This window comes from Etheostoma cragini, chromosome 6 (genome assembly GCF_013103735.1).
Source record: "Etheostoma cragini isolate CJK2018 chromosome 6, CSU_Ecrag_1.0, whole genome shotgun sequence".
Taxonomy (NCBI): domain Eukaryota; kingdom Metazoa; phylum Chordata; class Actinopteri; order Perciformes; family Percidae; genus Etheostoma; species Etheostoma cragini.
Genome location: NC_048412.1, coordinates 22,058,278 through 22,080,401, shown reverse-complemented (window position 1 = coordinate 22,080,401; position 22,124 = coordinate 22,058,278). Strand labels below are relative to the sequence as shown.

The window sequence follows — 22,124 nt, the reverse complement described above, 5'->3', positions numbered from 1 at the left end:
AGTCTTGTCATCACAGACACCCCCAGAAAAATGTGAAACTACTACTTTTATGGTGTCCTTTATAACGTAAATATCTGCTCTTGGGCAGACATGTAAATAGCTGTCACACCAGATCACATCAGAAAAATAGTGAATGGTGTCTCTAAACAACATGCCGACCTTGTTTCAAATTATATACTTCTGAAAACCTGAGAATGGATTTGGAGAGACTCAAAGAACTTTGCATACAAAAATACCCATATTTCTGGAGAATGGAATCATCATTTCATGTTCCGAGCTGGATAAATGGTGTTTTGACTGAAACCTTTACTCTAAACACTATTTGTATTCACCAGATTTTGGTGCTACTTTCATTTCCTGTCAGCAGGCTAGCATGATTCCTACGGTGAATTTGCTCCATCAATCAAGCTGTTCTGCTTTAGAGGGCTTGTTAACTCTGTGCAATGAAACTATATATTCTTCACAGACTGCTATTTTGTCTCGTACATTGTTTGCCGCATGCAAATAAACCAGAGAACAACTCCCACGTGACTCATCAAACATTTGAAATGTGTCTGGGCAGCTCTGCAAGGAGGTTTGGCATCTTTCAATGAAATTCCAGTGCTTGCTTATGTATGCAATGCACCTCAACTGCCACAGTCCTAGCAGAATGTACACTGAATCATTCATGAACTTGGTGAGCAACTATACATCAAAGCTTCACACGTACCAGTCCAAACACACACAGATGTATCTTTTTTGATTCATCTCATCATCATTCACCTTTAAAATCTTAGCTCAGGTCCCTCTTTCTTATTAAGAAGCTTTTCAGGTCCACCTCTAGCTCACTCAGTAGAGTGTCTGCACCATGTAGACTTACCCTTGGCAGCGCCCCGGGTGCGAATCTGACCCGGGCCCCCATTGCCACATGCAGTCCCCCCGTCTTTTCCCCCTTTCTTGTCTTCAAGCTATCCTGTAAATTAAAAGCCATAAAAGCCCCCCAAAAAATCTAAAAAATAATCTAAAATAGGTTTTCTACCAGAGCTGTAGGGACTTATTAGTGAATCAGCAAACTTCCCTGCTTGTGGGTTTTCTCCTTCTTTCATTCATCATATTTGCATTACAAATGGGCTTTACAGGGAGCAAAGACTAATGAGAAAGGAGGAAACAGGACCAGGATGCAAATTTAAAAACAAGAAAGAGATGTTCTTGATGTTGAATCTTTTTTTTAAGAAGCATCTATTCCCAGCCAGAAGATAAGGTCCGGGAACACATCTGATCACTTCTATTCGCTTAGCATAATTTTCTCATTTCTTTTTCTCCGTTCCCCTCTGTTTTATCACATAAGCTGGTTGTGATTCTATAGAATATGTTGATTCTGTTAATATGTTACTTCCTCCAGCCACAGCCTTAACGTTTCACATTCTGGCCCACATAATTTGGATGAGCTGGAATACATTAAATACTTCCTTCCTATCATCTGCTCATTTTTCAATCTACTTTGTTCTTCCCTCTTTCCTATTTCTCATCACTTTTCTCTCTGCTACTCTTTCCTTTTTGCCCCCTATCAACTTCAGACTAATATCCTTCTATCTGTATAACTCCTAATTTTTGCTTATTTGCTGCCCAAAGTATTTCTTCCATTTATCCAGTCTCTCCATCTTCCTCAGTTTTTTTCCCCCTCCTCTAACCAATTCTCTCCTCATCATGCTGTAGATGCATCAGCTGCAGTGGTGGGAGGCCCCGCCTCTCCTCTGGCCGTCCAGGTATCTGACATCAACAAGGACTACGTCTTCCTTACCTGGCAGCCACCTAGTGCTGATGGAGCCTCAGCTGTTGAGGGTTATTATGTGGAAAGGTAAAGATTGGCCTAAATCACAGCTTATATCATTGGATTTTTCAGCAATTCAAATTCAAGTAATTCAAGTGAAGTGAAATAAAATGACGGTGAGATGTTAATTCATGCTTGAACTTGAAAACAATAGTTAACACCACCAGGTCAACTTAGTAGCTGTTTGCCCAACCTTCATCAGCAGACAGAGTTTGCCCAGTTGTCAAGGACATGTAGATGTTCAAATTTCCAATTTGCTGAGAATTTTAAGGACTTCTGTTTTTCACTTCTCTGGTAATGAAGTCTGATTATTGAGCTTATTGCAGCTCAGAATATGTATCAAACGTGCCATTATATCCACACGTGGGAATACAGACCAGTGACAGCTTCTGTACCATCTGGAATATGATTGACAATGGAAAGATCAGCAGAGAAGAATGTAAATGTTATTTCAAAAGGGAAAATCTCAAATCAAATTATCAGTTCTAATTTGGTCCAATCAGTTGGCCAAAAGCCAAAAATATACTTTGCTGTCAAATTAGACAAAGAAAAGCAGCATATTCTTTTAAGGTGAGAAACTGGAACTAGACATTTTATGGCATTTTTGCTTGAGAAATGGCTAAAACAATTAATTAATTTTGAAAATAACTGTGATTGACAAATGGGTGTATTGGTATAAAGTTTATTGACTTCATTTTATTTTCCATTGCCAAAATTCAGTAGATCTCCTACAGTAAACTCACATTGATTGAATCGCCATAGAAAATCTTATTTTTGTTTGTATTTAAGTCATTTTCTGTATTACAAGTCAACAATAGACCTACAGACTATCCTGCTAAACCTCATCTTGCTCTGCATGGGGCTGCAGAAATTGGATTGGTGTTATAAGAGATGAAGATGAAGATGGCGGTGGTGGCGGCCAGCAGTGGTGTTGTATCCATTTGGCAGAGTTCACATGAGATAGATGGTATACATGGTAATTATCAGCCTTCGACATTGTGTTGACAGCAGAGTCAAAGACTCCCACAGGAGAACAGGTGCTGCACATATTACCAACACCAATCAATCAGGATTGTCCTGTGTGTGTGTGTGTGTGTGTGTGTGTGTGTGTGTGTGTGTGTGTGTGTGTGTGTGTGTGTGTGTGTGTGTGTGTGTGTGTGTGTGTGTGTGTGTGTGTGTGTGTGTGTGTGTGTGTGTGTGTGTGTGTGTGTGTGTGTGTGTGTGTGTGAAGAGAGGAAGCTTGTTCATTAGTGCATTAGTGTTCTTAAATGCTCCTGAAGGTTATGGTTTTTGGGTGAGGAGGAAAATATAAGATTTCTCCCAGTTCCCTAGCAACCTCCTCATGGTCAGAATACTGAACTCTGTTCTGTCTTTGTTTATTGCAAATGGCAACAATTTGTTATCGATGTTGTATAATCTGAGCTCGCATTCTATTTTAAAATCTGTTTTTACTGCATTGGGTGCAGACTGCACATTAAGTTGTTCAAACATCATGTATTTCTTCTTTGTTTACCTCTAATTCTTTCTCTTTTCCTATCTTTCCTCTCACGCTCTCTCTCTTGCTCTCAGATATGACCTCGGTCATGGTAAGTGGGTGCGCTGCAATGTGCATATTCAGAAAATGTGCTGCTACCCAGTGTGTGGGCTAAAGGAAGGAACTCTGTACCAGTTCAGAGTTCGTGCCGTTAACCAGGCTGGAGCAGGGCGTCCCTCCAAGGCTACCGAGCCCGTCCTCACAGCAGACCCCCTGGAACACACCCGGACCATGGGTAGACATTACACACTCTGACTGTTGAATTTACATATAAAAAAGACTGTGACATGTTACAACACAACAGCTAGAAAACACAAGTTGGTGAAAACACAAGTTGGTGACACAATTATAGCAAAAACAAAATATCCTGACTGTTTGGTTCAGACAAACTTCATTTGTAGTTTGAATTACCAAACCACAGGATATATGATTGTCACAATGTTGTTATAACCACTAATAAATCCATATGCTGATCATGAACTTTTGAAAAATGTATGCAATATCATCTAGTAACCACGTAAGCTTTTCAATCAGAAGAGCTATTAAAAACAGAGGCGTGCTGAGCTTGTTTCCCCCAGCTTGTACTTTACCAGTTCCCTAATACAAAGTGAGTAAAATAAGTAGCAATCCCACAACTATCCCCCGCAGTAATGTTACATTAAAAGACACCTGTTCATAATGAGGTTCAGTTGCAGTCTATATTATTAATGCTCATACTCAACAATTCCTTTGTGAGCTCATCTGAGAAGATAAATAAACATGCGGTGCAGTAAAAGTGCAGCGTGGCCTGCTGTTAATCCCCACAATTTGATTCCCCACTAGGGTCCATGTAGCACTGATGATATTGGGCCACCAGAACAGCTTCAGTGGTCCTTGGCTTTGTTTCTCCACGTCTCTTTTAATCTACTGGAGGGACATTCTTACAAAAGATATATATACCAAAATCTTACTCCAAAATCTTCCATTGGTATTCAGTTGCGTTGAAATCTGGTGACTGTAAAGATCATAGCACATGAGTCCCATCATTTCCACACTCGTCTAACCATTCAGTGACCTCTTGTGTATGGGATTCACGTTTCTCCACTCATTTATGTAGGTGTTCTTTAATTTGTGACTTGTTTGCATCTGCTACAAAGCGCATCAGCGCAATATCAGCGAATCATTCCTGCTGGTTATTCACCTCATCTGTCTCAGTTGCTGTATTTACACCTGCAAAGACCATCAGGACCACGAGAGAAAACAGATGTGTGTACTGTAGATGTGAAAATCCTTTTATAAAGCCGGAAGGTTCTTGCAGCTGTTAATGCAACAGCTTCTTAATAGCATCCTGGAATGGAACTTTGTTTCTTAAATCATGACTTTTAAGGCTTTTAGGTTTTGTTAAATACATTATATACAAAGGAGGAATGAGTGTGTGTGTTAGAGGGGGGACAGATGGGCTCTGGTCAAATGTTGCGGATCATTAAACACAAATGAAGGACAGACAGAAGGTTGACTTGCCGCCAGCCTGCTCTCCGTCTCTCTCTCTCACCTCTTTGTGTCTCTGGCTCTCTTACCAGTGGCTGCTCCTCTACTATTAACACTAATAGTGTTATCATGGGCTCTCATATAACTTCATTACCCTGATATTACTTCCTTCTTTATTCCCTCTGCCCCCCCAACCTATTTCTCACTCCACCTCTTTCTCTCTCTCTCTCTTCTCTCTCTTTTCTCTCTCTCTTTTCTTCTCTTGTTTCTCTCCCCCCCAGTGGTCAAAGTAGACAGAGGAAGGACGGTTACCATTACAAAAGATGAAATTGAAGGTGAGAATGCAATATCTTTATTTCCCCATGTATAATTGTATCACAAAAAGATGCCACTAGAACATTTTCAACCCTGATTTCAATCATCATCTATATTTTATTGGCACACATAGTGCCATCTCCTCGTCTTTAGGCTGCCTCGGGCTTGTGGCTTAATGCGTCTTCATATTATATTTAACAATGAGCTGAAGTAATTGTATGGCTGAGGCATTGAACATTTCCCCCATTTGCAAGAGCAAAAAGAATGAACAGTCCCGGGTGGTGTCCTGGTAAATGCACATAACGGCCCCAGGTAGTGCAAATGCCTGTGAAGAGGGCTGATAACCTTGGCAATGCAACCCATAGACAGAGATAAAGGGAGATGAAGAGGAAGATGTGTTTGAGGAGAAAGCCAGAAAATTAATTTAGCAAATACACTGCATTTATACTTCCTTTGTCCTGTTCCTTAATGTAGCAGAACGTAGTTATGCAGGTGTGAAAGAAAGAGAAAAAGCATCGGATGGGGTTTGTCGGCAGCTTTTTTTCAAGTAGCATTTAAGCAAAATTGTGAGATTATTCTTCCATTAAACTTGGACTACACATAATTATATACATAACTTCCTACACACTTGTGAAACACTTTATTTTACCAAACGTACACACACTTAGTGTAATCTGAATAACTGATGTACTCTTTACTCTGCACAACTCACAATAGAAACAGTGATGAGGTTAGAGTTCCAACTTTCAACTGAGGTGTACACATGGACATCAAGAACCAACCATTTTTAAATAGTCCCCCAATTAAGGGAAACATACGCAAATAACATATTTAGAGAACCAACATTTATCGGACAAAAATACGCCTAAATAATGTCATTAAATTTCATATTTAGTTGCAAATTGTTTGCTGTCAATAAAATCTATGAAACATCCACAGGCGTCTCCCCTGGTCACGCTATGCTTGTTAATTACTTCCTTAAAGACATACAACAAGCAAATATGCTTTTTTTCTTTAATTCCGATAACATTAGAAGACCAATTCCACTCTTATGTCATTAGGCATGGAGCTAGAGCCAGGAGGCAGTTAACTTAGCTTAGCATGAAGGCTGGGCTGCAAGCTGCTAGTTAAAAAGAACGCCTACCTGAACTTTTTAACACATGTTCATCCTGTTAACCAGTTCATAAACAGGAATGTAAAAGTGATATTTTGTGGTTTAACTGGAAGTTACTTGCTGCAACTATTTATTTATGCAAACTTTAGCTAGTTGCCAACTGGGTCCAACTTCACACTTTACATACAGACATGAGAGTGGTATTGGTTTTCTCATCCAACTCTCAGGAAAGAAATGTCAAACTATTCCTTTAAATATAATATAATATAATATAAAATAATGTACAGTATTACTTTAAGTGGTCAAAAAGAAACACTTTCACTTTTTGGCCTCTAAGCTGCATGTTTAGGATCATTCTCCGGCTGTATTGTCCTAAAATAAAAAGGGATACGAGTCGTATATGTTCACCCATTGTAAAAAATACAAACAGACACACACTGTCACACACACAGGCTTGCTGTTTCTACCGGATCAGAATGGGCCCTTTTACGGCTTCACGGCAAAGAGGCCAGACTTCCACAGAGTCAGACGGGCACAAAAAATTAGGACTTTCAACAAAATCTGAACATTTCCATCAACATTAAGTCACTTTGGGAGTCATTGAAAGTGTGCCGACCAAAGCCATGTGACTGTATTGTATTCGGTATACTTATGTATTAGGAATGCATAGGGGAAATTTGGGGGAGCAAGGTAAATCTCACCCCATTGTGCGAGTGACTTTAATCCACCAGACAAAGCATTATTACACAATTAGAACAATTACATAATTACATTTCCTGATTCAAATATTTTAACAAAAAGAGCATTAAAAAGACTCAGAAGACCAGTAATTTACATTCTCACTGAGCTTACTGCAACTATTTTTCTGCCTCCTCTTCCTCCTCCTCCTCTCTTTGCTCTGAAGGTCAGGTTAAAGCTCCTTTCCCTCCCACAAATGTCCACGCCTCTGAGGTGAGCGACACCTACGTGGTGCTGAGCTGGGCCGAGCCTGAACCCAGAGGCAGGGAGCCTCTCACCTTCTACGTGGAGCGGGTCAGTCTTTACTCCCACGCACACATAGACACACAAATGTTCATATTGCAATAACTCTGGGAATTTAGTTGATGACAGTTAACCATTTGTAACTCTCCTAAACATAACATCTTACCTTCTAAAGGATAACTTGCAGAGAAACTTGAAACTGAATTAAAATAAGAAATCCAATTTATTTTGGTGGAAGTTGATTATTCAAGGAATGATTTTAAGCGAGCATTGCCATCTGAAATGTGAGCGTAGGCCCGCACGCACGCATGCACACACACACACACACACACACACACACACACACACACAGTTGTCTCTTTGGCTGGTACGATACTGTAGCAGGTAAACAACACATCCACAGTTGCAGATCATACACCATAAAAAGAAGCCATACATTGACTGCTGCACACACACATACATACAGACAGACAGACAGACAGACACACACACACACATACTCTTCTATCTGTCACTGCAGCGTCAGTCTAAATGGGGATTTGTGGAGTCGAGTTTTTTTTCTGAATGTTGATTTAAAACTACCTGGATCTGAGATCAGAAGGTGTTGTCTGCTTCAAAATCAGTCAAAAGTTGATTCTAGTTTTAACTTTGTGCATTCAAGGTAGTGTCTATAAAAGAAAAGCCATTTTAACTGTTGAGTTTTTCTCCCCAACACAAAGAATGCCAAAATAACAACATTGTCCTTGAACGTATCAAAGTGTGGGGACTGACCGGTTCCTAACAACAACAAGCGGCTTTGGCTCTCCAATATCAACCCAGACACCCCACAGCTTCTAGCTCCAATAATCACAAAAACTGCCACAGGAAATAGATTTTTATTGGACTTGTATAAGTTGCCAGTGTAATAAAACTGTCAAATCTGTCAAAGGCTTCTGAAATTACTAAAGTCTGCTGCTTCACTTCCGCTTATATAATGATGGGAACATTCAAATATCCTTTTGCCCTTAAGCAAGCGATTCATAATCACTGATCTCTTTTAAGTACCGGTTTTCTTTTGTTAGGTTTTTCCTTCTTAAACAGGGAGTTGGATAAGAAAATAATGGTAAATCCTCAGAGAAAAGCAGAAAGTAAAATAAAGAAGTTTAGATGAAGAAAACATGTCAAGATGAGTCAGTGGCTGTCCACAATTTACCTGTTTTCTTGTATATATATCTTGCACATTTTGACAGTGAAAATGTAATAATATTTCTGCATGGAAGTTTTTGCCTAAAACATCCCACCTAGTCTATAACCACGACGTACCACAAATTTCACTCTTTTTCGGCCGCTTCCTTATGCTTTCTCTGTGTTGTAATTTTAAACTGCGGTGGATTTCTGAGGACTATGGTTAACAGCTCCTCAGATATCTGCAGGGTTTATCCAGACAGCTAGCTAGACTATCTGTCCATTCTGAGTCTCTTGCATGACTAAAACAACCAGTGAACGTACACCGTCTTCCTAAACAAGTTCCTTCCAGAAGGTTATTATGCAACGGCACTGTGGCTCCACTCGGCGCTTAGCACCGCCCATGAGTATTTGGCTGTCTTGGTAGATTGAATCCTCCAGCATAATTAAAGGAGACTGAATAATGCACAATGTCCTTGGGATAGATGTAGATTAAGCTTTTGATAACGTCTTTGTTTTTTATCTTCTTCTTTATTTTGCCGTACATGGATCAGTCCCTGGTAGGGAAGAGCAGCTGGGAGCTGGCCAGTATGGACATGATGGTAAACTCTCCCAGGTTCACGGTGTTTGACCTGGTCAAAGGCAAGCAGTACTGCTTCAGAGTGCGCTCCATCAACAAGTACGGTGTCAGCGACCCATCTGAGCCGAGTACACCCATCTCCTTGGGAAAGCCACAAGGTGAGAAGTGTACTATGTACCTTTCTGTAACCATTTATTCATTTACTCATCTGCCTGTTGTAAAGGTCAATTGAATTTTGTAGTAGTGTTGTGCACACATAGATGACCAGAACAGGTTGTATTCACCTGGATTTTCTAGAGTTTTGTTTACATTCTCTAAAGATATGGGAAGATAAAAATGTATATCTCAAGCTTGAAAAGAACACTGATTTATGGAGTGATTTGAATAACCCTATGATATCTTCAATGTATGCTTAGTTCAACTGACCTGAACATGGTAAAGAGATTTATCACTAAAATGCAGTGTTTGAGTAAATCACTTTGTCACTTTCCAAGTTCTGTGTGAATTTTCCAAAATCAATGAAGAGTTGATTTGGTTCTATTTTGTATTTAATTACCATTCAATGATTGATGCTAAAGTTGAACCTGATGGCTTTTTATCTGATTCCCATCAGCGGTGCCAGCTCCACCTCACTCTGTCATGGCCATCAGAGACACAGACACCTCGGTGCTGCTCCAGTGGAAGGAACCCAAAGAAAGAGACGATATCCAGGGCTACTACCTGTACTACACTGAAACTGGCAAACAAGACTGGAAGACTGTCAACAACAAGCCTGTTACCAAAACTCGGTAATGGGGACATAAATTAAAACAATGTCTTAGAATGTTTTATTCTCATGTTTTTGGTTGGCTGCGGGGAGAATCCAGCTAAAAGCAAATTCAACTAAATATTTCTATTAATACAACGAGGTAAATTCATTGAGCTAAAGATGTTTTGGTTGACCAGGATTAGACCAACAGTTCAACCTGCCTGAACTTCATCTCTGCTCCTCAGATTTACAGTCCATGGACTCAAGAATCGAAGGGAATATGTGTTCAGGGTGAAGTCAGTGAGCCGAGCTGGAAACAGCAACTATTCAGATGAGTCTCGTCCCATTCTCGTCAAATCGGCCATTTGTAAGTGCACCCGCAAGCCAGATCCCAAAATAGTCAACATCACAAAACTCAAGGATTTTTCAAGTCTTTTCTGATGATTTTACCAATGAGGCAACTCCTGCAGTGGTTTACTTTGAAGCAGCTTATATAAAATGTAGTATTTCATTGTTAAATCTATCAATCAGCGCATTTTTGTCAAAGGTGTAGTAAAGATGTGCCATTGCCATTCGCATGCTTAGATCTACCCAACACCAACACAGTGAAGAAAAGAGATAGATAAATGCTGTACTTACATCAGAGACATTTTTGTTTATATTTTAAACCGAGTGTGGGAAAGATAGCTCATAATATTGTCCCACAAAGCTGTCTAATGCTACTGGCAAACTATTCAATTGAGATTGTGCTCCTTCCACATGTCAGTCTCCATATGTAGCCCTAATCAGATGACTGTACATCATTACATTTCATTAGATTACATGTCATTCAGCTGACGCTTTTGTCCAAAGCTACTTACAATTGCTATAAATCAAAGGTTGCACACCTCTGGAGCAACTAGGGGATGCTCAGGGGCACTCTGATTGATGTATCACAGTGGGAATCAAACCCGGGTCTCCCACACCAGAGGTATGTGTTATATCCACTGTGCCATCACCTCCCCATCAGATGAATGCTCTCTCTTATTGTGGTTGGTTTGTACTGTAGTTGTGTTGAGACGCACCTGTTGAACCTTCTTACATGCTGTGTTGAAGGTTCAGATAATGGGCTCTCTGCAGCCTGCAGTAAAGTACAATGATGACTCATTTTGCTTGCATCTCACTCACCAGAGTCTCCTCACATCCACTCTTCCACTCAGCCATTACCTGAGGATAAATGGCTGCAGTTCAATTCTTTGTGAGGAATACATGTTTTATCAAAGAGAATATGAGTTGAATGTATTATATCTTATTTTATTCTCATTCAGGAACGCTCAGTATGGGCCTAGAGTTATGAATATGTAGTTGTAGTCGGTTGGGGAGTTATTGGCTTTTCTCTGCCTATTTAGCGAGAATAGTTGCTGGCTGAGATTTGCTCTTCTATCACCTATGAAAAAATAAATAATTCTGTTTAACTTCCTCCTGCTGGCTCCAGCTGTTCCCTCAGCTCCCTCTGGCATCACCCTGCTGCTGTGCACTGGATCAGAGATGGTGTTGGGCTGGAGGGCCCCCACATGTAACGGGGGAGACCCTGTGCGTGGATACTACCTGGACAAGAGAGAAAAAGACACGGATACATGGAGAGAGGTCAACGTTAAGTCCACTAAAGAAAGGCAGTTCAAAGTAAGTAAAACTCCAGCACAATGCAAGTATGGTGTAGTGTGATGCTGGCGGCATGTCGGTCAGTCAGTTGGATAGATTGCCATACAAGTTTTAAAGACATTCATGGTGTCCAGAGAATGAATCCTAATAACGTTGGTGATCCTCTAACTTTTCCTCTAGGGCCAACAATGGGTTGACATTTTTGGATCTTTGTGAAATATAACTATTAGGCAAATTTTTGTACGGAAAATCATTGTTCCCAGACAATGTATCCTGATGAGTTCGCTGATCCGTCCAGATCAGGTTAAAAGTTTGATTTGTCCAATAATTTATTAAAGTTTATGAACCAAATACATGCAAAGCTAATGGTTTTCCCATCAGTGTCAGTTGTACTTTGTATTTTGTGCTAATTAGCAAATATTAGCATGCTAATGCTCTAAACTTTGTGAACATGATAACAGTTTAACCTGCTAAACATCAGCATCTTGGTATTGTCATCATGAGCATGTTAGCGTGCCGACTTAAACATTTAGCTTTAGGCACCACTGTGCCTAAGTAAAGCCTCACACAGCTGCCGGAGACTCTTGTTTCAACATGTAGACTTTTTTCCTTTCACATCTTTTCACATCTGGCAGTGTTTTTTCTGTTCACTGACAGTATAAAAACAGAACCATAATTACGTTAACTCACCACTTTATTTAGCACTGCAGTGGCCTAAAATATTGAAATATTGGCTCAAGCTCCCTTATCTACATTGGCTGTGTCACTAGGCAACAAGCGGTGTCCATGGAGACCTCGAGGAAAGTTAAATCTTTAACCTGTTTCAGGGAGATTACAGGTGCTCGGTAATTAGACATTGTGAAAATGTGTTATGAGTGAGTGGTTATTTTTACAAAGACAAATCCAATTAGAAAGTAAATGACCGAATACAAAGCACTAACTGTATTTTAATGGATAGAGCATGTGTGACGTCACCCATTGATTTGTGAAGATCTGCTGTGAGTCATCAACTTTGCCGTTACGGGCGAAGCCATCCTGGTTGCGGATGTGACAATTTTAGACAACAGGGAGGAGTGAGCGAGGAGCCCTTACACTCTGCGTTATGATACACATTTTCACTAGCAATCAGAGTATAGCCACGCCCTAAAACACCCCCAGCTTTATCAAAGATATTTAAATCAATGAGACCATATTCAAATAAATATCATTCTGTGTTGCAGAAGACTTGAAAGTAGTGATTGTGACCATAAACCTATTATGAAAATGTTTACTAGGATAATAAATAAAGTGAGAAGTGCGTCACTTGATTATAGACTTCTACAAAAACCGGCCTCCATTTGCAACCCCACATGTCGCCCTCTGCTGGAACTCAGATAGAATGCAGGTTTATGGCACTTGTGATTTGCCGCATTTCGCCAAACCGGATGCTCTGTCCATTTAATTTACAGTCAAGGATACAAATATTATAGTCCTATTAGTATTAGTCCTACCCGTTGCAGAGTTTTGGGCATCCAAGACCCCTTTCCAAGAAAAAAAAAACCTCTGATGAGAAAATGCAGCTCTACCTTTTGGGGTAAATGAGCAATTCCAACAACTTTGCATTCTCTGAAAGTGCAATCTCCACTTCCCACAACAGCTCTTTTATGCTGGTATTTAAATCAGGTTGCTGACTTTTTGGATGTAAAGCAGAATAATTGGAAATATTGATTTTCTTTTCTGGGTTGAAGTTGTGCAGAAAATGTAAATGACATTACCCTGAAAGCTTACTCAATTTTGCTGTCAATGTGTCACCAATCGTGCTATATTATATCCACAAAGGGTTTTTCTCTCCTAAATTGTCTAGAAGTACACAGAGCGTTTGCTTAAGTGAAAATACCAATAAAACACTGTAAACAATAGTCCTTTACTAGTAAAATTCCGTTTAAAGTCACCTTAAAGTACAGAAATCTATTATCGGCTAAATGTTCTCTTTATATCAAAAGTAAAAATACTCATTCTACAAAGAAAGCAGTGATGTATTACAACACATTATTAGATTGTTACTACCAATGCATCAATGCATAAGCAACATGCACTTTTCAATCAAATCAAAGAAGTTTAGAAAAGAAATATTTCTTTGTGGAACTTCTAACTACTTACACATCTACAAACCAAAAATGTTGGCGACAACTGTTTTAATCTTGACAATGCGTTATGTTTTAGAAGCTAAAATCTTAACTGTAAAATATTAACCTGCAGTGGAACTTGTGACCCCAGCTGTAGTAGTGGAGTAAAGAGTACAATATTTCCTTGTGAAATGTAGTAGAGTGAAAGTAAAAGAAACCTTAAATGGACATACTCAAGTGAAGTTGATGCTTTGTTGTGATTAATTTCAATCAATCAATCAATCAAAACCTTTATTTGTCCCCAAGGGGCGATTCATTTGCTGCAGTAGCAAGAAACTGACACACGGTACATGACAACAAAGACAACAACATCATTTAAAATACAGTATATACCAAATAAAGAAAATAATATAATTATAATAATAATAAAAATAATTTGGTCATCATAAAGCATCACGAGCAAAGTTAGATTTCTCATTGAAAGTTGAAAAATATGTGTCAAATGAATCAAATGCAGCCTGTTTGCCATCTAGTGGCTGAAAGCTGTACTTTCCTTCACTTATTTTGTCAGACAACCTTTGCATTTCTCTGTGTGGACTGTACATTGATCTGATAAGAAGGTAGTTGTTCTACCTAAATGTGGTTAGAGGCGGATCTATAGATAATGAAGTGGGTGGTAGGTGGGGGGAAAGTTTTTTAGATAGGGATTGCTATTACTGTGAAATAGGTTCCCTCTGGTTGTATCAATTAGTTGCCGGGAGAGAGAAGAGAGAAGCAGCACAAGTTCAAATCTGTTCACAGAGGCGATAAGGGCCTTAAAGTCTAAGTGGCTGTGAATAGGAAGATCAATGAACAGATCAATAAGGCTTAATCCCTTCTCTTCCCAAAGCAAAAGTGTCTCGGGGGCTCAGCAAAAAATGCAGTGACAGCAGCAGCAGCAGAGCTAATGCCTTGTTAAATGCCTGCTTGAGTCTCGAGAGGTGTAACTGTACAACCATGGAACTTTTGCGCTTATGTGATGTGCTGACTGAGCCGTGTTTTTCCTTTTAAAACGTTGTAAATCTTTTCATTTGTGTAAAGGAATGAAGTTCTATTGCGTTAAATACATTTTTAAACAATGCCATAAAAAAACCAAAGAAACCCAATTTCTACAACAAAATTAACAAATCTCTGATAAAACATGTACTGTAGTATAGTGGAGGATTCAGAATATACAGTATACAGATTAGAAAGTCCATCTGGCCTTCTCTTCCAGGCTTTTGAGTTAAATAACTAAAAAACATAACAACTAAGTAACCATCCCATGTTGGATTATCTCTATACCAGAATATTTTAGCGTTTTGTCAAACCATTTAATGGGAAATAGACATTCTTCCATAACACTATCTGTTTCCTCCTCTCTTCAACCTGCCAACCTCAGTGACCAGAGACAGAAAAACACTTCCTAAATGTGCAACTAAAGACCTTTTGATGAAGTGAGATGTGAGATGTAAAACATGATGTAGACATAGTATCTTTAAACCACTTGTCTTCTTTGGAAAGACTTAAAATGAATAGTATACACTGTATTTTTCACTTGTTTATGATTAGCTTGACTTATGGACACTATTTAACTATTACACATCATTTTACAAGATTTAATTAGCTTTTCTGTGCCTGATGCAAATCCACAGGTTTGCAACCTGACTAGTGGACACTTCTACCAATTCCATGTGTGTGCTGCCAACATAGCTGGCGTGGGGAAGCCCTCTGAAGCCAGTGAAGCTTTCCTGTGTGAGAAGTGGACGATGCCAGAGCCAGGTAAGGAGAGAAAATGTCACTTCACTTTCAGATCATTTCACACACCTGGTAGAATTTCCAGCTTGCGAACTCATGCTGTGTAAGTTGAGACAGTTGTACACCAGGTTTCGTTCAGGTCAGTGTCCAACATGACAGCAGGAGGTCCTAACCTGTCTCAGGCAGAGTAGTAGTTTAACTCTTTATCACCATTGAGGATGGGAGGCATCACAGCTGTATTATGAGACAGTGCATGTCTCACAGACAGCGCTCACATCCCGCAAAGGTCAGGGAAGGAAGTTACATTCACATACATTCACGTGCATACACATACACATACACTCACTCACATTCATACTTACACAGAAACTGCAGTGATGACAGTGGATAAGATGTTTTTGACCCAGACGGTCACAGATGAATGTGGGGTACCACAATGCCACAATGTGACTTGTTACGTAGGTAAGAAAAGTTGTTGTAAATGATCCATTAGCATCTTCACACATGCACAGATGAGTAAAGACGGACCATATTTGGTATTCTGTGATCTTGTCCAGAATGAGTTTAAAGGCACCTTCAGGAAGACAGGAAATTCAGAGTTGGGATGGCACTATACAACACCACATTGTGTTTAAACTGTATTGTTAAATCTTAAGTCTCCTCAACCAAGATTTCATCAACTGCTTCTGTGTAAGTCAATCAAAGTCTCCCAAACCTTTGTTATGTACTGCACAGAGGCACATTTTCCATAACAATACAGAAAGCGGAACAAGTTTAACTTTAGGAATAATTCTAAAGATTTCTCTGCCAAATTAGTGTAAATGTGTGACAGGTGCATCTGATAAAAATAATTCTCACTGCTGGTATAATTATTGAAATATCCCCTCCACACATGTTTTAAGACACATACAAATACTCTGCCAGCAATAATAATTTTGGTATTTTAAGGCTTTTCCACGACTTGTTCTTTATTTCCCTGGCTGCGCTGTCTGTGCTGCTTGATTGTCCCGAAACAATCAGCTGCTCTGAAAGGGCACAAAAACAGATTCCCCTTCAGGACTCAGAAAGAGTCCCATCAATAAATATTTCACAATTCAACCTGTATTTTTATTTACAATTAATCTAGCCCTTAAGAAATAATCATGAAATAGTTTTTTTAATGTCCATTCATATTAATGGTAGTAGAGCAAAAACATTTGAACAATTATAATTAAATATTCTATATTAAACCTTTCCTGTATTGTTGATGCCATGTTTAGTGTGCATCTTTAAAGCAAGGAACTCAATCCTTTACGGCCTTATCTTAGATGCTACGTGAACATTTATTTATTTTGAAACAAGGTGGTGGAGGTACTTTTTCAACCCGAGAAGTGTCTACACTAAAGTATTCTTTTCAGGCTGCATGCATCCCTACCAACATCCACCAACAAGTAAGTGCCGCTGTGTGTAGCCTGAAAAAGTCAGTTATACCCATAAACTGTTAATATTGAATTAACATACAGTCTATGGTTATACCTGAAGGAGACTCGGGTGGAAATGTTAACGTCTTAACGTGCTAAGTCTTATGTTTTAAGACTGAGACTTCTTTTTATTAATCCTTTTGGGATGACTCCCGCAAGGAAATTAAAATTTTCAGCATCCGTTTTTAGCAGGAATACAGTACAAGCGGGAAAAAAGGGAGACAGTATAGATATAACAGTAATGATAACAACAATAAAAAACCTTTGGCAGTAAAAAAAAAAGACATTTACCATAAATTATCATAAAGTATCAGTGTCGAGTCAAGTGTTAAAGGGTTAAAGTGTCCAGGTATTTATGGGAGTCCAGGTGTGTACTGTCCTCTTTGCCCTATTTCCTCCTCCCCCCCGAGAGAGGAGTTGTTGAGTGTAATGGCATGAGGGATAAAGGAGTACTTAATTCTGTTGGTCCTACACTTGGGAAGGAGCAGCCTTCCACTCAACAGGCTCCTCTGGTTGCTGATGACAGTGTACATTTTACTAACTACATCAACCTGAAACAATAAAATGTCTAAGCCAAATGGAAATTACACCCAATTTTTATTACAAACACACACACAAACACACACTTGCTGACTCACACACAAAGTCATTCCAGTAGGCAATGTGTTGGTTCAGCAGTCAGCCCAGTGGTTGTGTCCCACTCCCATCAGCTTCTTGTGACATTAATATTGAAAATGGAGAGCGTCTCTCTTGTACATGCCACTTTCAAAGCCCAACTCATTAATCTCGGCAAATGGTCTTTCCTCTGTGCCGTTAATAATTCAAAAGTGACCCAAAATCATTAGGCAAATTAACTAGCCTACCAGGTGCTAGCATGAACACAGTGGGGGTAGATTAAGGAAAGTCGCTGTACTCATTTTGACTTTACTGGTTTGTCAAGACTTCCCATTGAGACAAATGAGTACATTATATATTGTCATAAAGGGAACATATCCAGAACAATAGTTCCTTTTTTTTTTTTATTCTTGTAGTTTCTTTCACTGTGATATTTTGTTACAGTTTTTTGGCCACACAAACACACACTCTCTGTTCCTTTGCACTTTGATATCCTCCGTGCAAAAGCATTCACCCTGATACACAGCCTATCTGGCCCTGGCTCCTCTCTCTCTCTCTCTCTCTCTCTCTCTCTCTCTCTCTCTCTCTCTCTCTCTCTCTCTCTCTCTCTCTCTCTCTCTCTCTCTCTCTCTCTCTCTCTCTCTCTCTTAGGTTGCCCCTGTGACGTGGAGTTCCGGGAGGTGAGAAACAACTCCCTGGCGCTGCTGTGGGCAGCTCCGTTGTACGAAGGACAGAGCCCCGTCACTGGCTATTTGCTGGAAATTAGCCAGGGTGACATATCGGACAACTGGACTGCTTTGAATGAAAGGCCAATCTCTGAAACCCATTACAAGGTGAGTAAAGCTGTAAAAAGAAAAATCAAGTTCAAGATACAGAAAGTAAACAAGGTAAATACACTCATTATAAACTTTGTCACGAGTTATAATAAAGATTTGTTTATTACCTGTTAAAGTATGAGCATATGTAATAACTGTAAGTGCCAGTAAATTATTATTACTCAAATTTTTACAAATGTATTATTACTTCCACCTTGCAGAAACTTGAAGTGCTCCAGTATTTCATTCCTCTGTGTTTCTGTGGCTCAGTATTTACGTTTAAATAGTCATGGTAAATTATGACCACAATCTGTAAATATTTAATGTGTTTTTTATGACATCCAGGTGTCAGGTCTTCAGGCAGGTCAGACCTACCGTCTCCGTGTGTCGGCTGTCAACGAGGCAGGAGTCGGCCGTGCTTCCCTTCCCACTGAGCCAATAACAGCTCAGACCAGACCAGGTCAGCCTCCATGGATCCAGATTCTCCAAAATATTGCAATAAAACAAATCCCATCCAAGGCTTGTTGAAGAGGCTCAACATAAGACTATATAATAATTAAAAAAAAAACATCCACGTACTTCACTTTGTGTAGCCTAATAGTTATTCATAGAGACAAGTTTGTGATCAGAGACCATCTTTGTTCCAGTGGTGACATCGCAGAAAGACATTTAAATCACACAGCACATGTAGCCTAGTAACATGTTAATTAAAATGCAACCAACCCAATGCAATATGGGAACATATTTTATTATAGCATATGCAGGTGCAATTTAGTGGTACAAAATACTAAATCAAATAGAAATAAAATGATAATATTTTCAGGATACAAAAAAGTGAAAGTATAAAGTACAACAAAATATTTAGTATGTACATTATGTGTAGGGGATACATAGAATTAATTCCAGTAGCATTTTTAACACTGTGGGTTTTCTCATCTATAATGCTACGAAATTGCTGATGATGTCTGCAGCTCATTACAGCCACACGAGCTGACTCTGTCACCCTCAGGTGCCAAAGACATTGAGATTGGAGTTGACAACGATGGTTTCATATTTCTGGGCTACGAGGCTGATGAGAAGGATGACGAGAGCATGATTCTGTGGAGCAAAAACTACACCGAGAGCATCGATGCCGGGAGAGCTCGGGAAGAAACCAAGAAGAACGGGTACGGGTTGTTCATGTGCAACATGAACTCCACGTCTTTACATATGTATTTGAATTCCAAGAAATCTATGTCAGTCTGCAGGATCAAGTGGTGTATATCTCAAAATGTAAATGCTGGTTACCCTGCAACTTTGGATACAGTTCATCTTACAGATGCTGCTATAGTTTTCAGTAATAGTATTGAAATATAAAGATTAACATTAGATGTGCTCTGGATCAATTGAATTTGCTCTGTAAAGTGCCATTTGCTTTGAAGTATTTGTGACTGGGATACCAATTAAAGGCCAGTCTCTTTTAATTCTCAACTCAACCCTTCCCTTAGCTTTAGGGAAGCCTGCTTGCCAGCTTACATTTACACTGTTCCACTGATAATAGCATGTTAAACAGTAATTTCATTTTAAGCTCAGCTGGCTGAAAGGTAACACTATTGTGACAGAAAGCACTGTGAAGTGTAATTGCTGACGGCACAAAACAGTACCTACATCCCCCAGGGCTTCAGGTTGGAGAGATAAAACAACAAGCCCAATAGGCTCTGTAGATGCATCTGTCTGTTTTTTCAATTCGTCCATCAGGTCGGTCCTCACCTTCATGGACCCCTCTGAGGAGGATCTGGGTCTCTACACAGTGGAGATGAGCGACAACCCAAACCTGTCGTCAAGCTACGACTTCACCGCTGAAGGTAAACTGAAAGAGAGTGGAAGGTCAGGAAACTGTCTTGTCCAATTCACACCTTCCCCTCAGGCACAGAGATAAGAACACAGTTCAGTTGTCTCTAGTGTTATTGAAAAAAGCTGACGGCAGCATGAAGAGCAGGACTTTTAATTTTAAGGGTTATCAAGCTTTTCTCTCAAGCAAATAATTATGCACCTCACAACCGCTTCCACAAGGTCACCCGTCTAACTAAGCATATGTTCTCAATCAACTTAAAAATAGAGCGCCTGGGTAGCTTGCCTCGTAGAGCGAGCGCCTATATACAGAAGCTCTGTCCTCGACACAGCAAACGCATATTCGAGTCCAACCTGCTGCACATTTCTGCATGTCACTCCTCCTCTACTCTCTCTCCCCTATCATGTCTGAGCTTTTCTGTCCAATAAAGGCCTAAAATGCCAACAAAAAATATCTTTATAAAAATAGAGCTGTACTAGCCATTGTTTTTGACAATATGTAGGTATAAAGTGTAATTAACCTTCAGCTATGGCTTTACTTCTTTGCAGACCTTGAGCAACTCAAAGAACTCAGCTGGCAAGTCAGAAATCCCTGTACGCACCAACGTAGACATTGCACAACAATTCTGCGTTGATTAAATGCTCATCTAATCCAATGGAGCACGCCCTGAAATGCTCTGTTTGTTGTTGTTGGCAGTGATAGCTCTGAAGTCGGGCTGGCAGGTGGATGTTTCTGAGAAAGGCGATGTGCGTCTTTGGCTTCAGACTGAGAGTCTGAGTGACGCTGCTGAGCTCCGTCTTATCTTCAATGACCGAGAAATCACCAGCACTCCGGTGAGCACACTGCACAGGCCATCCTGCGATACAGCACTTGAGAAAGTCCGAGCATGACACTAACCCAATCAGGGTTAGAGGATTTAAATATCCAGAGTTCTTAAACACTTTTTGTACTGTAAGATATTTTGGAATTAAATGATTCAGGCATGTGTTTTGCTTTTATATTCTAGAAAGGATATTAATTGTTACTTTAATTTGATGAGCACATGGCAAAGTCCTTTAATCTTGTCAGCCTGCCACTCATTAAGTTGCTTAATTCATGGCTGCTAGGTTACGATATGACATTTAAAAGATTAGGGGAAATATGTGGGGCCCATCCTTACTAGCCAAACCATAACTTAACTAAATCATTTTACCACTGCAGAAGTGTGAAGTGTGTGCAAAATGCTACATTATTTGTGGTCATGACTTTAGTGTTTGGTTCAGTTAGGTTAAGATAGTTAGGTGAATAATATTATACGCTCAAGAGAAACATTTGACCTTGGTCACGTTTCAGATGGCAATGAGTTAGCAATTCCACTACAGAGACAGTTCCCTCTTTTCCCTTCCCTAACTTCTCGGATGGTTTCATTTAAATAACTGTTTGAGACCCAAAAAGGTCAAACTCTCCCACATTCCATATGTAAAAAGAAAAGCAAAGATTGAAGAATAGTCCCAAAAATATATATATATATATATACAGATCTGTGTCCCAGAACTTTCTCTTTTCTACCTAATTAACCATCAGGTTTATCTTATGGCCCTCTGTAGGGGCCCTGACCTAAACTACCTTACCTTGTATTAAGTACAGTTTCAGCAGTAAATCAAATGTTTCTTAGATCTGAGTGCTTCTTCCAGGCGGAAACGAAAAGACAATTCAGTCTGATTATTAAGCTAAAACCTTCCCTTTTTTAGATTCATGATTTTTAATCAAAGATTTTGCATGAAGGACATTAACTGTATCTATAAAGTCACTTTATTTATTGTTGAAAAAGTACAACTCTACAAGGCTTATGAAGCCTAACATGCATGGCTATCATGACAAGTCACTACATATCGAAAACAGCAATTAGTGTTTTGTTAACCATACTGGAAGGAAGCAAAGTGAGGCTGCCAACAACGCAGCAGAACAGGTGTACAAGGCAACAGAAAGGTCTGAGAAATTAGCTAATTTCACAAAGTCCGGGAGACAGGCGGATCAACTGGCCTTAAGGTGGAGAAAGAGCCAACATCTGGTACACGTGTCACTTTTGGTTAGATGCCCTACAAGGTATTAGAATTTTTACCACAACGGCAAAGGTGGAATGAATAGAGAGTTTGGACAGCGTTCTGTCTTTTGTTTTTCCGTCAGAT

At 39.6% G+C, this 22,124-nt stretch overlaps 1 protein-coding gene across 3 annotated transcripts in view; it reads left to right on the top strand.

Moving 5' to 3' along the window:
* The window catches only part of myom3 (myomesin 3), a 57,007-nt gene that overhangs the window by 26,756 nt on the left and 8,127 nt on the right, over positions 1-22,124 (top strand). For 2 of the 3 annotated variants that reach the window (XR_004657054.1, XM_034874822.1), the window contains exons 11-25: positions 1,696-1,837; positions 3,380-3,579; positions 5,093-5,146; positions 7,145-7,272; positions 8,940-9,123; positions 9,579-9,750; positions 9,956-10,080; positions 11,188-11,375; positions 15,133-15,259; positions 17,962-18,143; positions 18,471-18,585; positions 19,135-19,291; positions 19,863-19,969; positions 20,505-20,549; positions 20,653-20,789. Coding sequence is in view for 2 of the 3 variants with exons in the window: in XM_034874822.1 (XP_034730713.1) it covers positions 1,696-1,837; positions 3,380-3,579; positions 5,093-5,146; positions 7,145-7,272; positions 8,940-9,123; positions 9,579-9,750; positions 9,956-10,080; positions 11,188-11,375; positions 15,133-15,259; positions 17,962-18,143; positions 18,471-18,585; positions 19,135-19,291; positions 19,863-19,969; positions 20,505-20,549; positions 20,653-20,789 (2,063 nt within the window). In the remaining variant the exon portion in view is untranslated. Of the gene's footprint in view, positions 1-1,695; positions 1,838-3,379; positions 3,580-5,092; positions 5,147-7,144; positions 7,273-8,939; positions 9,124-9,578; positions 9,754-9,955; positions 10,081-11,187; positions 11,376-15,132; positions 15,260-17,961; positions 18,144-18,470; positions 18,586-19,134; positions 19,292-19,862; positions 19,970-20,504; positions 20,550-20,652; positions 20,790-22,124 lie in introns of all 3 variants that reach the window. The other variant, XM_034874823.1, reaches the window with a different exon arrangement.